Source organism: Hibiscus syriacus, unplaced genomic scaffold (genome assembly GCF_006381635.1).
Source record: "Hibiscus syriacus cultivar Baekdansim isolate YM2019G1 unplaced genomic scaffold, ASM638163v2 tig00112281_pilon, whole genome shotgun sequence".
In the NCBI taxonomy this organism is placed as follows: domain Eukaryota; kingdom Viridiplantae; phylum Streptophyta; class Magnoliopsida; order Malvales; family Malvaceae; genus Hibiscus; species Hibiscus syriacus.
In genome coordinates this window covers 2,038,992-2,063,734 of record NW_024063292.1, presented here as the reverse complement: position 1 = coordinate 2,063,734, position 24,743 = coordinate 2,038,992, and the positions used below count along the sequence as shown (strand labels likewise).

General features: G+C 34.4%; 1 protein-coding gene and 1 pseudogene across 1 annotated transcript; one reads left to right on the top strand and one right to left on the bottom strand.

Moving 5' to 3' along the window:
* The first annotated feature begins 1,624 nt into the window (after positions 1–1,624).
* Positions 1,625–2,828, top strand: LOC120177094. The gene has a single exon (XM_039183337.1). It carries the CDS (start codon positions 1,715–1,717, stop codon positions 2,807–2,809), a length of 1,095 nt encoding a protein of 364 aa, XP_039039268.1. The 5' UTR covers positions 1,625–1,714; the 3' UTR covers positions 2,810–2,828.
* Positions 2,829–22,432: 19,604 nt separating this feature from the next.
* On the bottom strand, positions 22,433–24,444 carry LOC120177059 (annotated as a pseudogene).
* Between the last annotated feature and the right edge of the window lie 299 nt (positions 24,445–24,743).

Here is a 24,743-nt window from a genome sequence, read left to right as displayed (position 1 = left end):
ACTTAAAATATTATTTTTAAACCATTTTTAAATAGTGAAATTAATATTTCCATTTGAAAAATAATATTTTAAGTAACATTTTACCAAAAATATTATAAAAATAATAACATTTTCGATAATATTTTCCCTTTATCGAATATTAAACACTCGGACGGCAGAACTACCATATGGAATCATGAAGATAAATAGGCCATGTTTTCTCCTTGCTTGAGTGAGATCCACACGTTCTTGCAATCCGTTTCTACGATGATATAGCTCAGGCCCATGCTGCATGCATGCTAGACATTAAGATTGTTCATTTTTTTGTTTTAATTGAATTAATTGATCAAAATGAATAAATTCGATTAATTTGATCAGTCACTGAACTAGTTCGATTGAAGAACGGTCATTTTTTCAATATTCGATTAATAATTAATTCGATTCAAAACCTGTTAACTAACCGAATTAACTGAATTAACCGAAAAATAAATATATTATATAGTATATATATTAAATACATATTTTAAGCTTACACTCATTGAAAATTAAAACTTGATTATTATTTTTAAATACACTAAACCCATTAAATTATCAAGACCTAATTAAATTTAACCCCAAATAAAAAAATACCTTTATTAAACTTAATTTAATCTAATTAAAAATCATAAAAAAGTGATCGAATTAACTAAATTTGATTTGATTTATATTTTCAGAAAAAAAATAATTCAATTAACAATTTAAAAGATTAATTAATTATATTAATAAAATTTTAATTCAATCCATGAACAAATTAACTTTTTGAATATCCTGCCAGACATAGTACTTCATAAACTCCTCAAAATTCAGCATTCAGACTATAACAATATCGGATAGGTTTGAATAAGATGTATCCATGCTGCTACTTATTTATTCGTAATAATATATATTTATTTATATTTACGTGTATTTTCATACATCATAAGTTGTCAAGCAATACAAATTACAAAGAATACGTGAATCAAACACCCGTTAATGCAAACCTATAATTCAGGGCAGCTTTGTTTTTTATTTTAATTTTAATTTTAATTTTAATTTTAAAGCAATAAATTATTTAAAAAAGGAAAATGAAGCTTAAAAAGAGATTCAGATTTGGCAAACTCAAAACAATAACTACCGACCATTAAACTGAAAAAAATTGCTTGGCTTACTGGTTTAAAGTTCTCATTATCAGGCAAAGAACTTGTGTTTGAATCTCATTGTAGTCGGTTGTAGTTTGTTTTATTTTCTTTCCACCATAGGTGACACGTGTCATCCTATGATTTTTAGAAACTAAATATATAGTTGAAAATAAATTAAAAAATAATTCCTAATTGGATGATGACACATAGCTTCATCTGATTCGATGATTAAATTTATTTTATTTTTTAAAATTATGATCAAATTAATATAATATGCAAGTAACAATGACCAGATGTGTAATTATATTAAATATTTTAACAGTCACGTCATCATTTTCGTTAAATGTTAACAGATGGCGGTTTGATTGGATACAATTAAATAGTTATGTGGTCTGATTGATAAAACTGAAAGATCGATGGTAAAAGTAAAAGCCCTAAATAGTTGACTGATCAATGGTATAGTTTACCCTAAAAATAATTAGAAAAAAACTACGATCGTCCTACAGGATTGAGAAATACCAATTAATATCTACCATTGACGAAAGGCAAAATAAAATGATGAAAAGAAGGAGAAGACGATGATAATGATAATGTTAGGGGCAGTGCTTTTGGGAGTGGCGGCGGCGTGCTTGGTGGTGTTGGTTCCAATGGGAATGGCCGGATGGCGTTTGAGCCGGAACGTCCTCTTTTTCAGCGGCGCCATTTTCATTACTATGGCGGTTTGCGTCCATTTGACTCCCTCTTTTTCCTCCGTTTCCGACTACGTTACCTCCGTTTCCTCCGTTGCCATCATCGATCGCCGTTCTCCTTGCCTCGATCTGGTTAGCCGCATTTCCTGGGAGGTCACTCCAAACGCCTCTCTTATCAATTTCAATGTCACCCAAAACCTCTCTTCCTCCTTCGATTATTACGAAAAACACTGGGATTGGCCCAAAACTCAAAAGGTCAAGGCCTGCCGCATTCGCAAATTATCTAAACACGACGCTTCCCGCCGGCTGAACGCTTCCTGGGTGGTGATAGCCGGCGATTCCCAAGCTCGATTGTTCACCCTCTCTTTATTAAACTTGATTCTGGGTTCCGACCCCCAACGCATGGATTCTATTAGAACCGCTCTGTTCAAGAGGCACAGTAATTACAGCATTTCAGTTAACGAAATCGGCATGAAACTGGATTTCGTTTGGGCGCCATATGTTTCGAATTTAACCCATCTGATGATCGATTTCAAGGCCAAAAAGAGTTACCCTTGTGTATTGGTAATGGGTGCTGGTCTATGGCATATGCTTCACGTCAACAACGCGTCAGACTACGAATCCGTTTTGCGGACGTTAAAAGGTTCCGTGGTCTCTTTATTTCCATTTTCAACCGAGTTAGCCTTTAAGTCACCCCATTTGTTTTGGCTCGGGTTACCGGTGCTCATCAATGGGATGTTGAATACACATGATAAGAGGCAGCAGATGAGTGATGCAGTGTGGCATGACTACGATCGATCGCTAACCGGAAGTAGGCTATTGCGCCAAACTGGTGGCCCGCTGGATTTGCTCGACATCCCGTCTTTGACATGGAATTGTGGGGCGCATTGTACATATGATGGCATGCATTATGATATAGCTATCTACGAGGCAGCCGTTCAACTCATGCTTAATTTTATTATCATATCACGTCAGAGGCATTGAAGGAAGCCGCCAACAGTTTTTGTTTTGTCTCGACCGCCTACCGATCAGGTATTAGCATTTCACCCTTGACCTTGAAAGAGTGAGGCTCGGTTCTTCTTCCCAACTTAATTTCTTACTGCGTTAGTTTCCTATATTTGAAAGTTTGATGACACTGTATGATTCGCATCCAATTTTGTTGTGCCCAAATTTGATAATTGTATAATATATGGATACATCTTTGTGATTCTTTTTTTCCAATATAGAGTAGCAGCAGTGAGCTTTCTGATTTGATGGGGTCCAACTTAATGACAGCTTTTCTGAATTGGGAATTTTAGTTCGTACGGCATTTTAAAAAGGAACGTTGTTAGATGTAGAGGGTTTTTTATTCTGTGTTTCTTCTCATACTAGTTGATTTGTGTAGGTTTTTTTCTTAAATAAGGTGATAGTAAATTATATTTTTTTAATTTATGATAAAATATATATATGACATGTGGATGTAATTGTTTGAATCTGAATTCTATAAAAAAATTGACATTTTTTTTTGCACCATTAAAGCCATTGTATAAGTTAGGTTTATGTATGGTTTAGTTTGTGCACACATGTATCCTATATGACATGAAAGCATTCAATTTTGCAAGCATGAATCAATGGCCATAATCCAACCCACGATGGATCAATGGATGTTGCCATTTGTGTAATGAATACCTCGCATGTGTTAGGAAATGTCATAACCATTTAAAAAAAAATTATTGTAATTTTAAAAAAATAATTATTACTTTATTTTTAAAAAAATTAGTGATTTTGAATTAATTTGAATTAAGTTGAATGAGAGTCGCCATCGACCTTTGGGTTAGGTAAGCAGAATAACTAAAAACGTCTTTTAAAACAATTTTAAGATAAATCGTTTTTAGACAAAATTGGTATGCGTTATCAGGAAAAAAAATTAGGGGTTCAGAAGTCGGTTACGTGTGGAGAAGGATAAATACTCTCACAACGCCTAAAATTGGTACTTAACCACTTATACACCGTCGTAATGGTGGAACTTAAAATTCCAATCAAAAGTAAAATTATGATCTATTTATTGAATATTAATTAAATTACTCTGAATTAATAAATTAAAGAAAATTATTTAACTTGATAAGAAATCTCGAGATTCGCAATCCTCCATCGGAAAAGTTGTCTCACCTATTTCTTATTCGTAAAGAATATTCTATCTTCGAATTACTTAAAAAAGTTATTATCGAAAATTGGCATAGAATAAATCATGATTCATTTTTATTGAACATGCATTATAAATACTGACATTTAAATATAACAAAATTAAAAATAAAATTAAAACATTCAACATTATGAAAATAGAATAATAATCAAATAAAATTAATAAGATAAAATAACATAAAAATACAATGATTTTTATAAATTCATATAAAAGGATTCACGATTTCAAGTCCATATTTCGTTTGAACGTCGTATCGGATTGCACCACTTCGATCAAATGGTACTTTCCACGCCCGTTCTGCAAATAAAGTTCTTGAAAATAATTTCGAGTGCATATATATATATATTAGGGAAACTGTGAATATCAAACGGATTAAAACATTACTAAGTTTAGCAACAATATCCTAAATTAATTAAAATGTATTATAATAATAAAGTGTCTATTAAGTAATATATATATATATATATATATATATATATATATATATGACATAATAATAATCCATAAAAAAACAAAGATGAAATAAAATAAAATAAAACTTATCACCAGGATCAAAAAGATAAACATATAGTTAGCAAAGGGTCTAAATAAAACCCAAGCAAAATAACAGGGTCTAAGCAAGTAAATAAACCAAACTAAATCTAAACAATGGCTAAAAAGTATATCAGGAAAACCTTATGGACCAAATACGTAACACCATTTTTGTACAGTAAATAAAGGACTAAAAATAATGAAAGGAAAACATATAGGCAAGATTCAGTATTTAACCCAAAATACGAAATCAGTGATCAAAATGTAACTTTTATAAACGCAAAGGATAATGTCTAAATCCATAAAATATTCACAATAAAAAGCAAAGTGACCAAGATACAAGCTTAACAAATGTGGGGCTTTAAATATGAAACAAAAATTTAAAACAAGTGACTATAAAAGAAAATTACAAAAACCAGAGGCCCTATAACATAGTTTACCCACCTACTAAAATTACAACCTCGACCCCTCTCCAAACAACGTCGCTTGGGACCTTGAATATAAGGCCAAATAAAAGGCCTCAACTCGGCCAAACTTCTCATTTACTCCTATTCACACTCTCTCTTAAAAAAACAGAGAGCAAAATGCTCTTAAATTTCTCTCTCTCCGCCTCTTTCTCTGCTGTGGAGAAATAAATAGAAGCCACGGCTCCCGTAGTCGGCGATGATGGCGTGGGAAAACCAACCCGAGACAAACCCTTGGCTTTCCCCCTCTCTTTTCTTCGAAAACATACCCTCTATTACCCAAACAATCGAGACCCACCTACTCAAAAACCCTATATATAAGAAAAGGGAAGGCTTTACCTTCAGTGGTGGGTTATTCTAGCTCTAGTGAGGCCACGACAACAAGATCTTAAGGTAAGTTTTCTTTTGGTTTAGTTTTTTTTCTTTCTCTCTTACTTTTTCTTTTTCTTTTTCTTGTTCTAAGCGGTGGTGGCAATGGAGGGTAGCTAGGGTTTCACGCCCTATGCATCATCTGGACCGTTGGATATGGATAGATCTAACGGCTGAACCAAGTCGGTGGCTGAAGGGTCACGAGAAACCCTAGCTTCAAGTGATCTAGACCGTTGGATAGGTCCAGATCTGAGGGTTGTCGTTGAGCGGCGCTGGAAAAGCTACCAGAACCCTAATGTGTTTAAGGTTTTAGTAGAACTAATCGGGTCGGATATTGGGCTTTGGGTCCTACCATTGGGCTCCGGGTCTTGTAACTGGATTGGGTCTTGTATCTGGGTTCCGGGTCTTGTAATTAGATTGGGCTTCAGGTTGAGGCCTGTAAAAAAAGTAAATAATATAATAATAATAATAATAATAATAATAATAATAATAATAATAATAATATTAACATTAATATTAATAATATATTTAAAGTAAAACCCGAACAAAAATGTTTGTCTACAGCTGCCCCTCTTTACCCATTCTTGTGTTAACAAGAATATGGCAAAGACAATAGGACAACGAGTTTGTTTCCGGTTCGGTCTTTTGCTTTGAAATTTGACTTTAAAGACGACACTTCTCATCCATGTTGAAGAGATATGGCCGGTTTCAACTAAATTATTTCTTGAAGATGACATTTTTCCTTCTTGTTGAGGAAGCCGGGTCAATCTAGGGATGATTTTGGAGACAACACGATTCCTACGTGATGAGAAAGTCAGATTGTCTAAGGATAACACTACTCCTACGCAATGAGGAGGTCTGGTCGATGGATGACATTGTTCCTATGTGATGAGGGCGTCTAGCCGTCTTTAGGGATAAATGGAGATAATACGGTTCCTACGTGATGAAGAAGTCTGGCTATCTAAGGATGACGCTACTCCTACGCGTTGAGGACATCTGGTCAGTGGACGAAATTGTTCTTACATGATGAGGACGTCTAACCGTATTTTTGGATAAATGGAGATAACACGGTTCTTACGTGATAAGGAAGTCTGGCTATCAAAGGATAACGCTGCTCCTACACGTTGAGGAGATCTGGTCGATAGACGACATTGTTCCTAACTGATGAGGACATCTAATCATTTTTAGGGATAAATGGAGATAACACGGTTCCTACGTGATGAGGAAGTCTAGCTATCTAAGGATGATGATGCTCCTACACATTGAGGAGATCTGGTCAGTGGACAGTATTATTCCTACGTGATGAGGACATCTAACCGTCTATAGGGATAAATGGAGATAACACAGTTCCTACGTGATGAGGAAGTCTGGCTATCTAAGGATGACGCTGCTCCTACATGTTGAGTAGATCTGGTCGGTGGATGATGACTGCTTCATGTCCTCAATAATGAGATAGGTCTTGAAGATCCTGTCCAAAAATGGTCATATGCCATGATTTCATGTTTGCAATATGCCCTACAGATGATCTAAATGTAAGTTAGCATGCATGTTTAAATGGTTGTGCATAGTTCGATCATGGTATTTGAGACTTCTCATTCTCTTTGATCGGAATATATGAGATTTTTGTTTTTGACAATGTTTGGGTTTTGATTGTGGTTACTTTCTTAACCTCTTTTCAAATATTCCTTGACTTGGTTTCTCTGATCTACCCCGAGAAAGTTTATCTTGCCTTGTTGATCCTTTGGCCACTGGTTGATTTTCTTTTTGAGAAAATTCGATTAGAATGGCCTCTCTTTTTTGTGCATCTTTTAATTGGGACTTCTTGCTTGGGAAAGGTAAAGTTATGCTGAAGTTAATTTCTTTGATTTAAACCCTCATTTTTTTCAATGATATACTTAATGATTTTAGGGAAGCGTATCTTTGTATGTGCTTTCTGGCAAATACCTATTTTGAAATCCCCATAGCCTGACATTTTTCAGAGTAAGTCATAATAATCGATATTGTTATTGATCAGTATTCTGGTTGGAATATACAGGGACAATGAATAAAATGTGAAAATTTCATTAAAAAGAGGCAATGAGAAAGTACAATATTTTGGATCAAGAAACAAATAAACATTATAAGAAGAATGAAGGATCAATACAATGGATATCAAGTGTTGAGTTTTTCTATTTGCTCACCCCAAATCTTTCCTGAAAGTTGACATGTGTCTCAAAGATTTAGATCATACAAAATATACATGAGTATGTGAATCTTTCCCTTAACTGTTAAGCTTCCAAGGGAATCTGCCGTTTTAAATCCTGAACATTCAAGCCGTCCATTATGGATTTTCAACTCAAATCCTCCTTTGGTTTCAAGATGCCCATTTTGGGTTTTCGTCTTGAACCATCCTTTATTTATTTTTTCTTCTTTTTTCTCTTCTTCTTCATGTGTAATATCACTTGACTGAATCAGAATTCACAAGATTAGGCAACTCTACTCCATCCATTTTTGTCAAAACCAAAGCTCCTCCTGAGAAGCCTTTTTCATGACATATGGACCTTCCCAGTTTGGAATCCATTTCCCTTGAAAGTCTTTTTTCATAGAGAGGATATTTTTAACACTAAATCACCTTCATGAAATTCTCGAGGTCTGACCTTCTTGTCATAAGCTCGTATCATTCTTTTTTGGTACATCTGGCCATGGCAGATAGCTCTCATCTTTTTCTCCTCAATCAAATTCAACTGATCAAACCTATTTTGTACCCAATCAGCCTCGTTAAGTTTCAGTTCCATCAATACTCTCAGCGAAGGGATTTCTACCTCAATAGACAAAACTGCTTTCATCCCATATAGTAGAGAGAATGGTGTTGCCCCAATAGATGTACGAACGGACGTGTGATAAGCAAGCAGCGCAAAAGGTAATATCTCATTCCAGTCTCTATATGTTTCGGTTGTTTTTGTGATGATATTCTTGATATTTTTATTTTCTTCCTCCATTGCCCCATTCATTTTTGGTGGTAAGGAGCCGAGTTGTGATGTTTGATCTTCAACTTCGTGCAGACGTCCTTCATTAAATCATTGTTCAGATTCAACGCATTATCTGTAATGATCATTTCTGGTGTTTCATATCTACAAATTATTTCTCTTTTTAGTAATCTGGCAACTGCTCCTTTAGTGAAATTTGCGTATGAGGCAACTTCAACCCATTTGGTGAATTAGTCAATGGCCACTAAGATAAAACGATGTCCACTTGAAGTCTTTGGTGAAGTTGCCCCAATGACATCGAGGCCTGACATTGAAAATGGCCAAGGCACGATCATTACATGGAGTGGTGAAGGAGGATCATGTATTTAGTTACTATGGATCTGACATTTATGACATTTCTGAGCAAATCTGATACAATCTCCTTCCATAGTGGACTGATAGTATCCAAACCTCATGATTTGTTTAGCCATTGTGAATCCATTAGCATGTATTCCACAAATCCCTTCATGGACTTCTTCAAGTATTTTCTTGGCCTCAATCCACAAATCTCAAAAGCACCTGATCTTTTCCTTTTTTGTACAAAATTTCTCCATCAAGGACATACCCTATTGCCAATCTTCTTAAAGTTCGTTTGCCATTTTCAGTTGCCTCGGTAGGGTAAGCTCGATATTTCACATACTGGAGAATATCGTAATACCATGGGAGACCATCATCCTCTTCTTCCTCAATGTTGCAATAATGAGATTGCATTTCTCTTATACTCATTCGAATGGGCATCATTCAAGACTGATCATTGGCTTTAAACATGGCTGCCAGCATAGCCAAGGCATCCGCCATTTGATTTTCTTCACAGGGAAGATAAGTGAAAGAAATCTCTTTAAACTCATTGATCAACTCCATCACTAGGTTCTTGTATTCTATTAACTTGGAGTCTCGAGTCATCCATACGAAGCTGATAAATAACCAAAGTAGAATCACCAAATACTTCCAGGCTTTTAATTTTACGCTCAATTGCAGCTTGAATACCCAAGATATATGCTTCATATTCTACCATGTTGTTTGTGTAGTCAAAGCCGAGCCTACTAGTAAAAGGATAATGATCTCCTTCAGGTGAAACTAGTATTGCCCCAATTTCATGTGGCATTTGAGGCACCATCGAAGTTCATTTTACATGCTTCATTTTTTGAGCATTTTCTTTCGCATCAAATATACTCATTAAGTCCTCATTTGGAAATTCAAATTTTACTGTCTCATATTCTTCTAATGCTCTGCTTGCTAGGAAGTCGGTAATAGCATTTCTTTTCACTACTTTTTGATTCATGTAGACTTTATCAAATTCAGACAACAACATTTTCCACCTCACCATTCTTTCGGTTAGAGCCGATGATTCCATAAGGTATTTTAACAAATTCAGTCTTGATATCAACCATGTGGTGTGATATAACAAATATTATCACATCCTCTTAGTAGTAAATGCTAAAGCACAACACAACTTTTCGATCGAGGAATATCGAGTCTCATAGTCAGTGAATTTCTTACTGAGGTAGTATATTGCTCGTTCTCTTCTCCCATTTTCATCATGTTGTGCCAATGCACATCCCATTAACTACTCGAAGACAGTTAAATATAAGATCAATGGTTTGTCTGGGATTGGTGGCATTAGGACAGGAGCATTTGTCAAGTAACTTTTAATTTTATCGAAACATTCTTGGCAACTATCATCCCAGTCTCCTAGGTTTTGTTTTCTCAATAATCGGAAGATTGGATCGTATTTCTTGATTAACTGGGAGATGAATCTGGAAATGTAATTTAACCTTCTCAGAAACCCTCATACTTCTTTTTGCGTTCTAGGGGGTAGTAGTTCCAAGATTGCTTTGATTTTATTCTATCTCTATCTCTTTTTCACTGACTATAAATCCCAATAATTTCCCTAAAGTAGCTCCAAAAGTGCACTTGACTAGGTTAAGTTTGAGCTGGTATTTCCTCAACCTTAAAAACAACTTCTTTAAGACCTTCACATGTTCTTCTTTGGTTTGTGATTTGGTAATCATATCATCCACGTATACTTCTATTTCTTTATGCATCATATCGTGGAACAAAGTAACCATGACTCTCTGATATGTTGCTTCGGCATTCTTAAGTCTGAAGGGCATCACATTGTAACAAAATGTGCCCCACATTGTCACAAATATTGTATTTTCCAGGTCTTCAGGGTCTATCTTGATTTGATTATAACCTGAGAAGTCATCCATGATGGAGAACAGAGCATGACCAGCTGTATTGTCGACTAGGGTGACAATATGTGGGAGTGGAAAATTATCTTTGGGACTCGCTCGATTGAGATCCCGATAGTCAACACACATCTGAACTTCGCCATCTTTCTTCAGGAATGACACTATGTTTGCTACCCATTCAGGTTATTTAGATACCTGTAAGAAACTGGCATCAAACTGTTTATTCATCTCTTTATTTATTTTTAATAGCATATACGGCCTCATCCTTTGAAGCTTTTGTTGAACAATCTTGCATTCTGGTTTTATTGGTAACTTGTGTACCACAATGTCAGTATCCAATCCTAGCATGTCTTGATAAGACCAAGAAAACACATCTTTATATTCTCTTAGAATACTTATAAGATCATATCTTGTTTTTGGTGAGAGCGAAGTATCGATTTTGACTTCCTTTGTATCTTATTTTATTCCCAAATTTATTGTTTCAGTTTTCTTTTTATGGGAAAATATTTGCTTGTCTTCTTATTCCATTATTCTAATGAGTTCAGGGTTTAATTCACATTCCTCATCATCCTTATAACCCTCAAATTCTTCGAGACACGTGTAATTTTCAAAAATCAATTTATGGTTCAGAAATATCATTATTCGAACAATTGATATCTGAAGACCTGCGAATGGAAAAGAAGTATATTCGGCTGTGGAAAAGAATTTTATTTAATATTTACCAAAAGAATGGTTATCAATAAAGAACAAAGAGTTTAAAGAATTAAATAAGATATTTGGTAAGAAGAGAATGAAGAGAACATCATTTCATTAAAGAAATGACAAATAACAATTTGTCTTTTACAAATGTCCTATTATATTCGGGTCAAAAGGAGACATATTTATTATTATGCATTACTTTGAATATTGTTTATAGAACACGTGGAGTTCTTCAACAATGTAGTTGTTCAAAACGTAACCAGGAGGACACAGGCGAATTGATGCCAATGAGCATTCTCCAGTAGAATCATCTGTGATGGCATTGATGCTCAGACTTCCCATTAAATCTTCAACTACTTCTACTTCTTCACCGTCCCATGACTGCTTTATTATGTCAGTAATAAATCCTCCAGACACGAAAGATTTGGATAGTAGTGGTATGATCATGAGTCCCCACACAACGTCTTTTTCCTGTGCTCTTGCCTTCCTCTTTTCTTTGAACTTCTATGCATCTCTGACTCTATCATGGTAAGTTAGCCTATATCTGAGGCTAAAATAATTTCTTTTAGGAACTGGAGCCCACCCTTAAGTGATTCCTTGTAGTTTCTTGCCCAAGCCTTTCCCTACTTTCGCTCCTCTAGCTAATGTTTCCTTTAACTGCATTTTTATATTCTTTAAAAGCTGAGGGGTAGGAATTCTTTGGCTTTTAGGGATAAAAGTAGTGTTAACAAATTCCACAGATTGGAATGATGACTCTAGTGCATTTTCATCTACCCTTACATATGGTGATTCAGTAGTGATAGAAGCAATGATGTCTTCTTCTACCTTGATGGTCACCAGATTCTCATCAATAATAAATCGAAGTTTTTGGTGAAGGGAATAAGGAATTGCCCCAGCCATGTGAATCTAGGGTCTTCCTAGCAAGCAATTGTAACTTGGATGGATGTCCATGATAACAAAATCTACTTTAAACGTCGTATGGCCAACTTTGAGAGGGATCATCATTTTCCCCATGATTTTACGCTCTGTTCCATCAAATGCTTTCACAGTATTGCCAAAAACCCTTATTTTAGAGGCATATACAGGAAGTCTATTTAGAGTGGTGAATGGCATGACAATAAAGGCCAATCCTTTTTTAATTAATGGCCCAGAGATGATGACCCCTTTGCAATGGGTAGTAATGTGTAATGCCTTAGATCTGCCTTTACCTTCCTCAGGTATCTCGTCATCATAGAAATAAATGAAATTGTCTGCATTAATGTGATTTACCATCATGTCCAAGCGCTCCACTGGTATATCGTTTCCCAAAAAAGTTTCATTCATAACCTTGATCAGTGTATTTCAATATACCTTAAAATGCAACAGAATATATAACATCGAGATCTATGCCAGAGTTTTATGAAGTTATTCTACAATGTTATACTCACTGTACTTTAAAAACTTCAAAAATTCTTGAGCTTCCTCGATCTTGATAGGTTCATTTACTTTATCTTCAGGATCGTCAATTATCATAGCTCTTGTTTTTTCGACTTTTCCAGGAGCGTAGCACCTTCCACTCTTGGTGAAAAACCCAACTTCATCGATCTCTTCTTCCTTGCTCTCAGGAGTATTGATTTGGCACATATAATCCAATGGAACACTCTTATTACTTTTATAGGAGAAAGGTATTGGGGTCTTGATCACCACTCTGGATGTTGTATTTCCCTTGTTTGCCTTATAGTTTGGTTTGGATATGACCAAGATAGGCTTCTTTAATTTCCCTTCGACTCGTTCTGAACTTTCTTCAAAAGTACAAATATATCCTTCATTCTCAATCGTCCATTCTTTATAAAATTACAGCTCCTGTTTGTCCATCAATTCTTGGATTGTCTGCCTAAATTCTTGACAATCTTGAATTTTATGACCATTTTTGTAATGGTACTCACAGAAGTTCTCAGGCTTTTCTGTTGAAAATTTCTTTATAGGACTCAATAGCCCTCTTTTCTTCATTTATTCGTATACTCACTTCAATAGCGTTCTTACTTCTTCAATCCTCCCCTTGATTCTTCAGTTTTCTTCTATGGCGTTAACTCCTTGGTTTTGGTGATTTAGAAGCGGGTTTATAGCAACACAAGGTGCCTACGAGTCATTGAATGACACTACCTTTCTCTTGATCAAATCCTCAACCACTCTTTTAAAAACGAGACATTTGTCAATATTATGCCCTCGAAGATTTGCATGATATTCACATGTTTCATTTTCATTGTACCATTTTGGATAAGGTGGTTTGATCGGATCTATAAATCTTGGTGACACTATGTGGGCTTGGAGTAATCCCTGGAAAATTTCATTGTAGGTCATCGGTATTGGAGTGAACTTCATTCTTTCGGTGTTATTCTCACGCTTAGTCTTTCATTACGATGAAGAATTTCCCGTCTTTGTTTTGTTCATGGAGAAATTTACATTATTCACTTCTCTTTCTTTCTTTTTCACATAGGGTTTCTTTGTAAAACTTTGGCTACCGACTATTTGCCCCTTTTTTAGTTCACTCTCAATCATCTCACCGCACATCACAATATCAGTGAAGTTTTTAGTTGCCACTCCCAACATACGATCGATATATGGAAATTTTAACGTATCTATTAACATTGTTATGAACTCCCTCTCAACAAGTGGTGGATGCACTTGGGCGGCAATATCTCTCCAACGTTGTGCATATTAACGAAAGCTCTCGTTATATTTCATCTCAATATTTTGGAGAGTAACTCGATCAGGCATCATATCGGTAACATGCTAGTATTATTCTTTAAACGAATTTGCCAAATCCTTCCATGACCCTATATTAGCTTGGGTTAATTGGTTATACCATCTAGCAGCTGATCCTGTTAAGCTGGCTTGGAAACAATGAATTAATAATTTATCATCTTTTATAAATCCCGTCATTCTTCGATAAAACATAGTCAAATGAGTGACAGGGTAATTTTTCCCATCATACTTCTCAAATTCTGTCATTTTGAACTTTGGGGTAGGATTAGATATGGCACTAGGTTCAATTTCGCTGCATCCATTCCATCTTGAGAGTCCTGCATTCCCATCTCTTTGAAAAAGCCCTTGCACCAGTCCTTTAAATGTTCTGGTACCTTAGTTTTAGATTTATCTGCTTTCTCATGATATATATCAATGTACTCATGAGGGTTATTTTGAGGACTTGTTGTGGCCATTTGAACTTTAATTGCTGAAGATCCTGTAGGGTGCTCAATAAGCTTTTCAGGTGAGATAACTAATCTCGGGGTAGACTCTACTACAGCAAGCCCAGAAGTTTTAACCGGAGTGGTACTTTGTTCTTTTGCTGTTTCAATACGTAACTCATACGTTTTGGCCACAATATGATTCACCATACTAGCTTGGCTTTGCAAGATTTAGTCTATAATTGATTTATGTTATTGTTCCATTTTCACCTGCCATTCTTGTTGTATGATTAACAAATCCTCCTGCATCTCCTTCTTTAATTGCTCAAGCTTGGCATCCAGGGTTTTGCTTCGTGTGCGATGAGGGTTGGTATTTTTACATGCCAGTATTTTCTATCACATAACCCTTCAAAAATTAATTTTATTGTTATTTTAAATATGAATTCAATTTATTGGTAATGCATTATAAATGATGAATTGTCTATGCAGTATGAATGATGCAAATGCAAAATGTAAATAAAAGGCTTTGATCCAAGCAGTAACTATTTGGAAATAACTTTCATTGGATGAAAAGTTCCACTCATTACAAAGGAGTTCGTTTACAGATAAGGTCTAGCCCTCGGATTCAACTCTACAATTTCATTAATAATTGCAATCACCTCTCTCACATATTTAGAAACTGGATTTGTTCGGAGTTGGATGATCTCAGCTCTGTTAGCCAATGCATTCATATATCGATCAACTTCACCCATTTGCGCTATGGCTTTACCCATCATACGTTCATTCTACCAAATATCGATAATGTCCATTAGTATTTTTCCACCCCGCATTCATGCGTTTGATCTCTTTTTCTAGGTTGGTGATTTGAATTCGATATTGCTTTCAACTCTCGGATTTCTTTTCGGAAGGCCTTGTTTTCTTCGAGAGTAACTCTTAAGTCCATTGAAGCGGGAGGAACTTGCACTTAAAGCATAGATTGCTCAAGGTTCGAGACGTGGCTTTTAAGCTCATCATTCATGGCTCGAGATTGGTTTAGCTCTTCTTCAAATCTTATCTGCAATTCTCCTATTTTTCTAGTGATCTCCTCCACTTGCCGACTCTTTTGTGGAGAATCTTTGCATCCACGATCCAATCTTTGCTTGCTTTCTATCAAGGATTCGATTACATCCCTGTCTTTCAAACCATATCTCATTATTCTTTCCCTCTCTTTCCTCTTCGAGCTCTGTAATTCTTTGATCTCTATCTTTGAAATCCTTAATTATTCTATTCATCTCAGTTTTCAACCCCTGGACTCGACTTTTCTCCTCCTCTAATTCTTTTAGATTGACTTCTTTATCCTCTTTGAGTCTTTGAGCTCTACGAGCCTCAGCTTTGTATTGCTTTATCAATTATTTCTTATCGGCTTCTAGCTCTCCTATTTTTTCCTTTCCAGCTTCTATCCTCTTGAACGAACACTTATTTTCGACCTCAAGACTTTTAATTTATCGCTTCACAGTTGCTAATTCTCTGGCCCACTGTTGTGGTGCTTTACTCGATCCAAATCCTCTTCTGGCCTGTTATAACTTTTTATAATCCTTTTTTAGGTCTTCTAATTCAGCATCCGCCCCCTCTTTCCTTTTTCACGTCATTACAAATTGTCTGGCATGAAATTCAACGTCGAGAGTTAACATGAAGTTTTATCTCTCCATTTCTTCTATTCTTTTGGCATCTTTAGCCTTTTCCATCTCAAACTCGCTTCTCTGGATTTCCAAGTTCGAAGGGATATGCTTGATTTGTTCTTCCATCAACATTTTTCCTTCTCCAGACGCTAAAGGGATTTTATCATTTACATTTTGAATTCTCCAAGCTTCATAATCAGGTATCAACATATCATATGCTCAAACTACCTTGGTCCTGAAAGTCAACCTCCAGGAATCAGCTACATCTTTGACTTTCTTCCTATAATTAACTTCTTTATAATTAAATTCAGCACCAACTAGCCCACGAGTCACTAGAACAAATTGTTGGGCACCGTATTGTCTCAAAACTAACAAAGGAGCGTACCCGACTCCTACCCACAGTCCTAGCAGTACAATGCAATCCAACTCTCCACACTTGAACAAAATTTGTGTGTGCATCGCCCATGGAGTTCGCCATGCTATGTTTTGACTCTGCAGATTCCTGAAGAATTCAATCCACTAGTCTTTTTGTGATGTTTCAGGCCATTCTTTTGTAAGGTATTCAGCAATGGGAGAATAATCTTTCAAAAAGCGATTATAGTTTACTCTTTTTTCTCTCCAGAAATGAATTATGATCCATACGGTAGGAAGTTGAGCACAACCCATAAAATGCCCTCCTCCCAACCTCCTACAAATATTCAAAGATCAGAAAGTATCGGCTAGAATTGCGGGAACCAGATTTGTCTCTCTCTTTAACTTTTCAACCAAGTTAACTACTGCTAACTCGACAAGTCTCAAACACTTTGGAAAAATTGTCAAACCATATATCCCCAGAGCAAGCACATCTCTCTGTACATTTTCATCTACGTTTACTTTGGCTATCTTTTATAGGTGGGACCAAAGTAGTCTCTCGCTTTCTCCCTTTCGTTGTAAGTGATCAGTTACCCAATTATCACTCATGTCCGAGATCTTTTCAAGATTTGATTTAAACGATGGCCCTTTTATTGACTAGGAGTATATATTGTCCATTTTAACACTCGGCAAATTTAGCGAAAAGTGGTATTCCTCAAGGGTCAGAGCCATTTCCTCTCGATTGAAAGTGAAGAAGCTATAGGCTAGATTCCATAATTGTATCACGCTTCGAATGAGGACTGGGTATACATTGACATACATCAGATGGAATATGTCCCCATAAATCTGTTGAAAAGCTTGTCTCTCAGTAAAATTCTAATTTTCCTAAATCTTCTTCAATCCCTGAAGTTTATTTTGTTTTAAAAAGGTCGGTGTATAATTAGACAGTTCTAACACATAGTTCCCTGGTAGGCTATCTCCTTGATCTTTCTGCTTTGCTTCAGACCAATTTCGTACATCTACAGGATTCACTTCTTTATTTAGGAAACTCCTCTCCATCGTGAAAGTCTTTCCACTTTATCGATGCTCTCAGATCAATCACCTTTTCTAATGATATGTACATGCAGTATGAAGGGAAAAAGTAACAAAACAAAACAGTTAGTCAAAATAGGTGTGTAAATTCAGCATAAAAGAAAAACATATATATAAGACGATAAATAAATTGAATTTATTTCTATGTTATATACCTGAATAAAATTCATCAAAATGGGTCATACCCAACATGCTCTTTACCCTCCTATATTTATTCAATTAAAACCTAACTGCACATAAATTATATTTCTCATGCTTTTATTCAAAAAGAATGAATCTATTCTACATATTCAAAAATAAATAAGTAAATAAATAAGAAGTTAAAGTATGTTTCTCCTTCGTGTGTGCCTATTTTGGGTACCTACTGACTGACAGAGGTTCGACATGATTCTAACTATGGTGACAGTTCTAAAGTTCTCTATATGAATGGTTTTGATTCTATGAGAAAAGGGTACTCGAATTATCCTTGATGTTGATGCCCCTTGAGCTGCTAAACCCTTAATCTTAACCTATTATAGGCATAAATGGATCAAGTTCAATTCGAGGGGATTCGCTTCCTTATACCCATACGAGGAATAAATCCCTACGAAGATATAAGGCATGTGTATCCCAGAGGTTATTTGCTAAAACTCATACGAAGAATAAATTCTTACGAGAGTAAAGCGTTCACCCCCACTTACTTGGAATGAAGCTCGATCTAAATCTTATGTTATGCAAATGCTTGTGATGTGTGTGAGGAGAAACGTAAAAACCTTTGACTCAAAAATAGAAAAGAAAAAAAAAATCTTAATAAGAACTTTGATAGAGCTAAAAAAACAAAAACAATTAAAATGTTAGTATATAAAAATAAAGAATTTAGAAAAATTTCAATAAATAGATCATAACTTAACTAGAGACTCAAACTTATAATTTCCACCATAACGACAATATATAAGCGACCGACATCCTGACTCTCTTTGTCCCCAGCAGAGTCGCCAAGCTGTCATAACTCATAACCATTTTTTTAAAACAATTCTTTTCATTTTAAAAAAATAATTATGACTTTATTTTAAAAACAATTGGTGATTTTGAATTAATTTGAATTAAGTTGAATGAGAGTCACCATCGACCTTTGGGTTAAGTAAGTTGAATACCTAAAAACGTCTTTTAAAACAATTTTAGGAAAATTGTTTTTAGACAAAATTGGTTTGCGTTACCAAAAAATAAATTTAGGGGTTCAGAAGTCGGTTACGCGTAGGGAGTGATAAACACCCCATAGCGCCCAAAATTGGTACTTAGCCTCTTATACACCGTCGTAATGGCGGAACTTAAAATTCCAATCAAAAGAAAACTATGAAATATTCATTGCATATTAATTAAATTACTCCAAATTAATAAATTAAAGAAAATTATTTAACTTGATAAGAAATCTCAAAATTCGCAATCCTCCATCGAGAAAGATGTCTCACCTATTTCTTATCTGTAAAGAATATTCTATCTTTGAATTACTTAAAAAAATTTAATATCGAAAATTGGCATAGAATAAATCATGATTCATTTTTCTTCAACATACATCATTAATACTAACATTTAAATATAACAAAATAAAAATAAAAACATTCAACAATATCAAAAAGGAATAATTATAAACTAAAATAAATAAGATAAAATAAAATAAAAATATAATGATGTTTATAAATGCATATAAAAGGATTTGCGCTTTCAAGTTCATATTTTGTTTGAACGTCGTATCGGATTGCATCACTTCAATCAAATGGTATTTTCCACGCCCGTTCTACAAATAAAGTTCTTGAAAATAATTTTGAGTGCATATATATATTAGGGAAACTGCGAATATCAAACGGATTAAAACATAACTAAGTTTAACAACAATATCCTAAATTAATAAAAATGTATTATAATAATAAAGTGCCTATTAAGTAATATATATATATATATATATATATATATATATATATGACATAATAATAATCCATAAAAAACAAATATGAAATAAAATAAAATAAAATTTATCACTAGGATCAAAATGATAAACATATAGTTAGCAAAGAGTCTAAATAAAACCCAAGCAAATAATAGGGTCTAAGCAAGCAAATAAACCAATTTAAATCTAAATAGTGACTAAAAAGTATATCAGGAAAACCTTATAGACCAAATGCGTAAATTACCATTTTTGTACAGTAAATAAAGGACTAAAAATAATGAAAAGAAAACATATAGGCAAGATTCAGTATTTAACCCAAAATAAGAAAACACTGATCAAAATGTAATTTTTATAAACGCAAAGGATAATGTCTAAATCCACAAAAATATTCATAGTAAATAGCAAACTGACCAAGATACAAGCTTAACAAATACAGGGATTTAAATATGAAATAAAAATTTATAGCAAGTGACTATAAAAGAAAATTAAAAAACCAGAGGCCCCATAACATAGTTTACCCACGCACTGAAATTACAACCCCGACCCCTCTCCAAACAGTGTCGCTTGGGACCTTGGACTTAAGGCCAAACGAAAGGCCTCAACTCGGCCAAACTTCTCATTTACTCTCATTTACTCTCATTCACTCTCTCTCTCTTAAAAAACAGAGAGCAAAATGCTCTCAAATTTCTCTCCCTCGCCGCTTCTTTCTCCGCCGTGGAGACATAAATAAAAGCTACGGCCGCCGTAGTCGGCGGCGATGGTGTGGGAAAACCAACCCTTGGCTTTCCCCTCTTTTTTATTCGAAAACAAACCCTCTACTACCCAAAAAACCGAGACCCACATACTCGAAAACCCTAGATCTAAGAAAGGGGAAGGTTTTACCTTCGGTGGTGGGTTCTTGTAGCTCCGATGAGGCCACGACAACAAGATCTTAAGGTAAGTTTTCTTTTGGTTTAGTTTTTTTTTCTTTCTCTCTTACTTTTTATTTTTCTTGTTCTCTATTTTTCTGTGTTTTTTTTCTTCAAGACCCAATCTGTTTCTTTCTCCTTCTTTCTTCGTTTTTATGTTGCATGCATTGGTTGTGGTGATGGCCTTCTGTTTCTGAGATAAGAGGATATGATTGCCTCGAGATCTCTATTTTGAATTGTTCTTCTTTTTTTATTGGGTTTTTTTTACTTGATTAACTGATGGTTGACTGATTTGGTGCAGACGGCCGGCTGAGATGACTCTAGCAGGAGTGACAGTGGCGATGATGGGAGCTTTCGCCTAGGCGGTGACAGTGGAGGGAAGCTAGGGTTTCAGGCCCTATACATCATCTGGACCGTTGGATCTGGATAGATCCAATAGCTGAACCAAGTCGGCGGTTGAAGGGTCACCAAAAACCCTAACTTCAAGTGTTCTGGACTTTTGGATGGGTCCAGATCTGAGGGCTGTCGTTGAGCGGTACTGGAAAAACTACCAGAAACCCTAATGTGTTTAGGGTTTCGATAGAATTGGGTCGGGTCGGGTTAGATCTTGGGCTTCGTGTCCTGCCATTGTGCTACGGGTCTTGTAACTGGGTTGGGTCTTGTATCTGGGTTTCGGGTTTTGTTGTTGGGTTGGGTCTTGTATCTGGGTTCCGTGTTTTGTAACTGGATTGGGCTTCAGGTTAGGGCCTACAAAAAATGTAAATAAATAAAAATAATAATAATAATAATAATAATAATAATAATAATATTAATATATTTAAAGTAAACCCGGACAAAAACGGGTGTCTACAAGAAATATTAGTTTTCATTAAGTGAGGCTCATTTGATAATACTGTTTAAACATATTTTTATATAAAACTTGGATTTAAAGCAAAATCATCACTAAATGGATAAATTTAAAAAAAAACGTTTACAATGATCATTTTAAACTAATCGTAAAAGTTTTTTTAAAATTTTTTCGATTCAAATTTCTTGTTAAAAGTAAAATTATGCTTTTATCCTTGCTGTGATGCATGGGCTCCACTCTTTGCCCAGAGTTTTTTTAAAGTTCAATGTTTTTATAAATTATGTATTAATTAATACTAATTGTGTTTCGTATACTTATATTTGTCATTTATATTTTTTTATAATTTAATTTGATATATTTGATATAATAAAATAATAATAAATTTAAATTTATATATTTTTAATTTATAATATAATGTCTAAAAGATGTATTTTAACACCCTCAGGTGTCGGTTTCTTCTTTTATTTCAACCAAAGGGTGACATATGTCACATTCTGATTGGAGGAAAGTAAATCTATAAATTAAAGATAAATTAAAATAAATTAGTCTTCCAATCAAATGATAACACGTGTCATTATTTTAATTTATTAAAATAAAGACCAAATTGAAAGAATATATAAGTAACATGAACTAATTGTATAATTATACCAAAATGTTTTTAAGTGTTACGTCAATTATTTCGTTAAATGTTAATGGCAGGTGGTTTGATTGAAGTATTTAAATAGTTGGATGGTCTGTTTGATCAAATTAAAACATCAGTGGTCAAAATAATTTTTGACTATAATTTAGTGGTCACCTATATAGTTTAGCCTTTTATTAATTATCAATTGATTTTAATATAATATAATATTTATTCTTTTAAATAATATTTAAATTTAAAAATATTCTACTTAACAATCGGTCAAATACTACTATACTAGTAACTATACCAAGAAATGAAATGACATCTTGATGGAAAAATATATATATTTTAAACGATCAAATGTAACTTTTGGTTTTAATACTCTTATTCGGGTGGGGATTGGCGTGGAAGGGGACTCGAACCTGGGATAAAGGCGTAAAAATGGATGCCTCTTGTCACCATGCCAAGTGTACTACTTAATTTTGTAATGAAGTAAAACCTTATTTAGCACATAATAAATGTTTAATTTAATTAACAAAATGAAAACGTGTTTCAAATATCTCATAGGCATCTACGTTTAATCTCATTTTCTCCTAAACTAAAATATTCCCAAATTCAAAAGCTTCATCCATGTCGTCTCCCGCAGCTTCTATGGCAGCATCCTCGTCCACGCCACGAGTGCGCTTGTCCTTGAGCTGGGCAACTGCGAGGACTTGTTCGAGGTTGGTTCGTAGTGTGTTGGCGGTTGCCTCGTTGGTTTGAGCCAAGTCGCGCCATATTTGATTCTCTATGCACAGAGATTTCACTCTTTCTTTGAGTGCCCAGTTTAGTTTATCGATCTTCTCGATTTCTTCTTCTTTAGTTCTTAACTTCTTCAGGACGCCCCATTCGATTGCCTCCATTATCTTCCTTGCTCGCCTCTTCCTTTTCTCCTTGTAGATACCTGTTTTTGTTCGAGTTTATAAAAATATTTTATTACATTATATATTTATTATTATTATTATTAATATATTCTTATTTTATTATTTTTGTAGGCCCCGTACTCAACAATCTCGATTTAGTAAGATTCAAAAAATAAACCAACGTATTTAAGTCCTATTGAAACACTAAAACCAACATATTTAAGTCTTATTGAAACACTAAAATCGAAACATTTTAAGTCCAAGTAAAACTCTAAATCTGAGCTAAAAATATGTTTCTTTATACTATAAATAGACTTATGCATCAAGAGGAAATTACACAGAGAAAAACGTAGAACCAAAATCAGAGAAAGGGACAACGACTTAGAAAAATTGAGGGAAGAAAATGACAAAAAAATAAGCGTGGAGGATCCAAAATCAATATCTAAAAGCACGAGAAGTAACAGAGTATTTTCATTGTAAATCTAGTTTCTCTACACGCAAAATATGGAAGATGTAACAACTTTTGACTTATTCTTTTTATTTCATTTTTTATTTATTTATTTTATATATATTTTTTATTTTTTTTCAAATTTTAATTTTTTTATTTCTTTTTGCATTGTTATATATATATATATATATATATATATATATTTTCATTTTTTATTAATATTATTATATTAATATTTTTTTATTATTCTTTTCTCATGTTTATTTTTATTTTTACAATCCAATACTTTTGACTTTTTAGGGGTACTTTCAATCAATCAAAGATAATTAATTCGAATTGAATTTTTAAATTTCAATTTAAATTTTGATTTTCGCGATTAAGACAGCCGATGAATTAATTGGTACCGAAAGAGCGGTTCAAGGGTGCTAATCCTTCCTTGACCGTAACCGACTCCCGAACCCGACACGTTTCTGGTACAACGCAGATCATGTAAGATGGTGTCTGACATACCTAAATTCATTTTAAATGATCAGTGGCGACTTCAATTCATTTAATTCAAGTCGAAGCTAAATTCCGGACCTACCCGAAAGACGGTTCCGACACTCCTCAATTTCACCCTCATTTTCTCTTCATAAATAACCCAAACTCCATCAATATCAAAACATTAAAAAGAAAAGGATAAAAAAACCATCAATATCATTAAAAAAAATCACGTGTTGGGAGATATGATGATTAATATCCAACTGTTGTTGCTCTATATGAAGCGAAATATTATGATCCAGAAATGAGAACGGGGAGTAAGCTTTATTATTGTTACCATCATGCGGTTGTTGTTATTGTTGTTGAGCCAGTGAAGGAAAAAAGAATTGGAATAATGAATTCCTCGGATACTTTCTGGGTAATGGAAGAACATTGTTGCATGTCAAACTACTCTCCGATTTCATCACCGCCACCGCTGCGGCCGCTGCAGTTTTTTGATCGTTAACAAAAGAGTTATATAAAAGAAGCAATCATTCTGTCGTCGTTGGAAACTCATATATCATCTCTTTCAGATACAGATTCTTGTTTGCTTCAATGTGACTCATCATGTCCTTGTAAACACAAAACGATTTCCAGAGATGATTCAAAAGGCAAATGAAAATATTTCATCGTTTAGAGCATTTGGGTCGGTTTTAAAACGAACATGTTTCCTAAGAATTAAGAGGGGAAAATAGTGAGATGCCTAGCTTCAACAGCCATGGATTAGAGAGAAAAAAAGGGAGGAAACGATAGCGTTTTGAGTTGGCTTTGCTTCGACTTTTTATAAAGGGTGAAATGGAAGATATAGAGTGATGCTGGGGTTTATTTAGGATTCGGTTATGTTTGGTTTAAATGAAAAAAATATATTGCATTTATGAAGCTTTTGAAGAAGAAGAAAAAAAGAAAAAGAATAAGAAGATATTAAAAGTAGATGTATGTGAGATATTCGAAACGCGTGTTTTACTTTGTTTAATTAAACTAAACATTTATTATGGGTTAAATAAGATTTTGTTTCATTACAAAATCGAGTAGTAT

Bases quoted from the DNA above. Each gene is read 5' to 3' on its own strand.
- LOC120177094 (XM_039183337.1), top strand. From the start codon at position 1,715: ATGATAATGATAATGTTAGGGGCAGTGCTTTTGGGAGTGGCGGCGGCG.